Genomic DNA, 2,422 nt, shown 5'->3' on the forward strand with positions numbered 1-2,422 from the left:
AAGCGTGTCTATCAGCTGTAGACATCACCCATGTTGTGGTGGTGGCTATCTTATTTAACTTATATGAACTGTAGAGTACCCCACCTGAATTCCACTCGTTTTACATATTTTTCAAATTAGCAGCATATGTTGAAAATTTTCTTGTATGGTTAACAAAAACTCGGATATATTCTTCCTTCATTTTGATAACATACACAAGAATAAACAATGACTTTAACTTGAGGTCTTTGAGGAGGTCTCCAACAATCGTAAAATAACAATTCAATATCTTTACTACCTTTTATTTGATTAATAAAACATGACTCATGAATAACTTTTCCCATCATTTCACCTAGTTTGAATCTGTACCCACGCTATGGAGCACAACGGTCTCAATGGTTAGGCCTGGCCCAAAGCCAAACAAGACACCCCAATCCAATCCTTCACCTGTCGTCGTTTTGCCTTCCTTGAGCGATTTCTTTCTCATCTCGTCCAAAATAAATAAGACACATGCACTTGACATGTTCCCATATTCACTTAGAATATGCCTTGTTGCTTTGAGTTTCTGTTTATCTAAACCGACTTTTGCTTCAACTGCGTCGAGAATAGCTGGGCCACCTGGATGAGCAATCCAAAATAAGGAATTCCAATCACTAATACCAATTGGGTCAAAAGCCTTAGTCAAACAATTCTCAATGTTTTCAGAGATCAAGGTAGGCACATTAGGCCACAAATGAAAGGTGAGACCCACTTCACGTAAGTTGCCTGCAATAGCACCTGCTGAATTAGGAATAAATGTTTGGGCTGCTGAAACAAGTTGAAAGAGTGGTCGTTCAATCGAGATATCTGGATCAGATCCAATGATTATAGCTGCAGACCCATCACCAAAAAGGGCTTGGCCAACTAAAGAGTCCAAAGCATCTTCGGAAGGACCACGAAATGTAACAACAGTGATCTCAGAGCACACCACAAGAATTCGTGCTCCTGCATTATTCTCTGCAAGATCCTTAGCGGTTCGAAGGACAGTTCCACCTGCATAGCACCCTTGATGGTACAACATCACTCTTCTGACAGATGGTTCGAGGCCTAAAAGATTAGCGAGTTTATAATCCGCACCAGGCATTTCTACACCTGAGGTGGTACAAAATACAAGGTGGGTGATCTTCGATTTAGGCTGACCCCACTCTTTAAGAGCCTTCAATGCTGCTTCCTTACCAAGCTTGGGTACCTCAGCAGTGATAATCTCTTGGCGTATGTTAAGAGATGGAGCCATATAAGCACCAATGTTTGGGTGCTCCTCAAGCATTTCTTCGGTCAAATGAATGTAACGCTTCTTGATCATGGATTTGTCACCTGTATATAAATTAAATAACAATAATATGTAAGCGCAAGGCACACTAGTGAAACAAAATTATGGGTAGATTGATTGATCAAGATGATCAAACATTGTTCAACTGAGTGTAAAAAGATTCATCTTAATACAATATAAAAGCTTATTTTTTATTGCATCAATTAATAACGTGATCCCATGCATTATACCATGTGATTCAAAGAGCACCTGCTCATACCATCACTCATAGATGCGTTGTATTAATTTAAAATGAGTACACAGAAAGCTTGAAAAAGATCTTTCAGTGGTCGTAGGGGAATCATATGTATATGAAGGATGTTAAAATTATACTTACAAATGCGGTTGAACTTCTTCTTGAGCTCGGTCATGTGCTCGCTTTTAGTGACCCGAAAATAGTAATCAGCGAAATCAGACTGGTACAGACAGTTGTCCGGGGTAGCTGTGCCAATGGCTAGAACGGTGGCCGGACCCTTGGCACGCTGGGCATTTCTAATTTCCTCCACAGACGCCATGGATAGTGTGTGATGACTACTGAAATGGAAGCTTCAAAGTTGAAGAAGGGAAGAGAAATGAAATTTTAGGAGCACAAGTGCTTGGAGCTGTCTGGCCAAAGTTGTGTCTTGAGGTTGGTATTTATAATCACCACAAATGCTGTCTCACCAACTCTCATCCACTTCCATGTAGGTAGGCGTGCATTTGAATAATCCAGTGCCATGGGGTTTGATTTCCAACTTGGTAGGCTTCGGTTTTCATTCTTTATTTTATTTTTCTGTCTTTCTTCTTCCTCTAAAACTCTTTTGGTCTTTTTAACCCACGTAAGGCGGTTGGAAGCTTACCCTTTTTGACTCCAAGTTGGTAGCATCACTTTCATATCCCCCGAGTACTATTTGACAAAAGACCCAAAATTTTCACGTGCTGGGCCAGCTGCTGCCGGATGGACCAAGCCGATGATCAATATTAATGCAGAACGTTAGGAAACCTGTAATATTTCAAGTCATAAATATAGATGTTGAATAAATAAATTTATTGTTTAACAACGATGAAGGTAAAAATTAGTTGCTATTAACGAACATAAATATTCGTTAATTAATG

General features: G+C 39.7%; 1 protein-coding gene across 1 annotated transcript; it reads right to left on the reverse strand.

Annotated features, from left to right (window-relative positions):
• Positions 1-249: 249 nt before the first annotated feature.
• On the reverse strand, positions 250-1,942 carry LOC100853675 (stilbene synthase 4-like). The gene is made up of 2 exons (XM_003634025.4): positions 1,665-1,942; positions 250-1,332 (listed from the first exon to the last, which is right to left on the reverse strand). Exons 1-2 carry the CDS (start codon positions 1,840-1,842, stop codon positions 332-334), a joined length of 1,179 nt encoding a protein of 392 aa, XP_003634073.2. The 5' UTR covers positions 1,843-1,942; the 3' UTR covers positions 250-331.
• Between the last annotated feature and the right edge of the window lie 480 nt (positions 1,943-2,422).

This window comes from Vitis vinifera, chromosome 16 (genome assembly GCF_030704535.1).
Source record: "Vitis vinifera cultivar Pinot Noir 40024 chromosome 16, ASM3070453v1".
In the NCBI taxonomy this organism is placed as follows: Eukaryota; Viridiplantae; Streptophyta; class Magnoliopsida; order Vitales; family Vitaceae; genus Vitis; species Vitis vinifera.

Bases quoted from the DNA above. Each gene is read 5' to 3' on its own strand.
- LOC100853675 (XM_003634025.4), bottom strand. From the start codon at position 1,842: ATGGCGTCTGTGGAGGAAATTAGAAATGCCCAGCGTGCCAAGGGTCCG. The intron at 1,333-1,664 runs GTAAGTATAATT...ATTTATATACAG, and splicing joins GAAGAAGTTCAACCGCATTT to GTGACAAATCCATGATCAAG.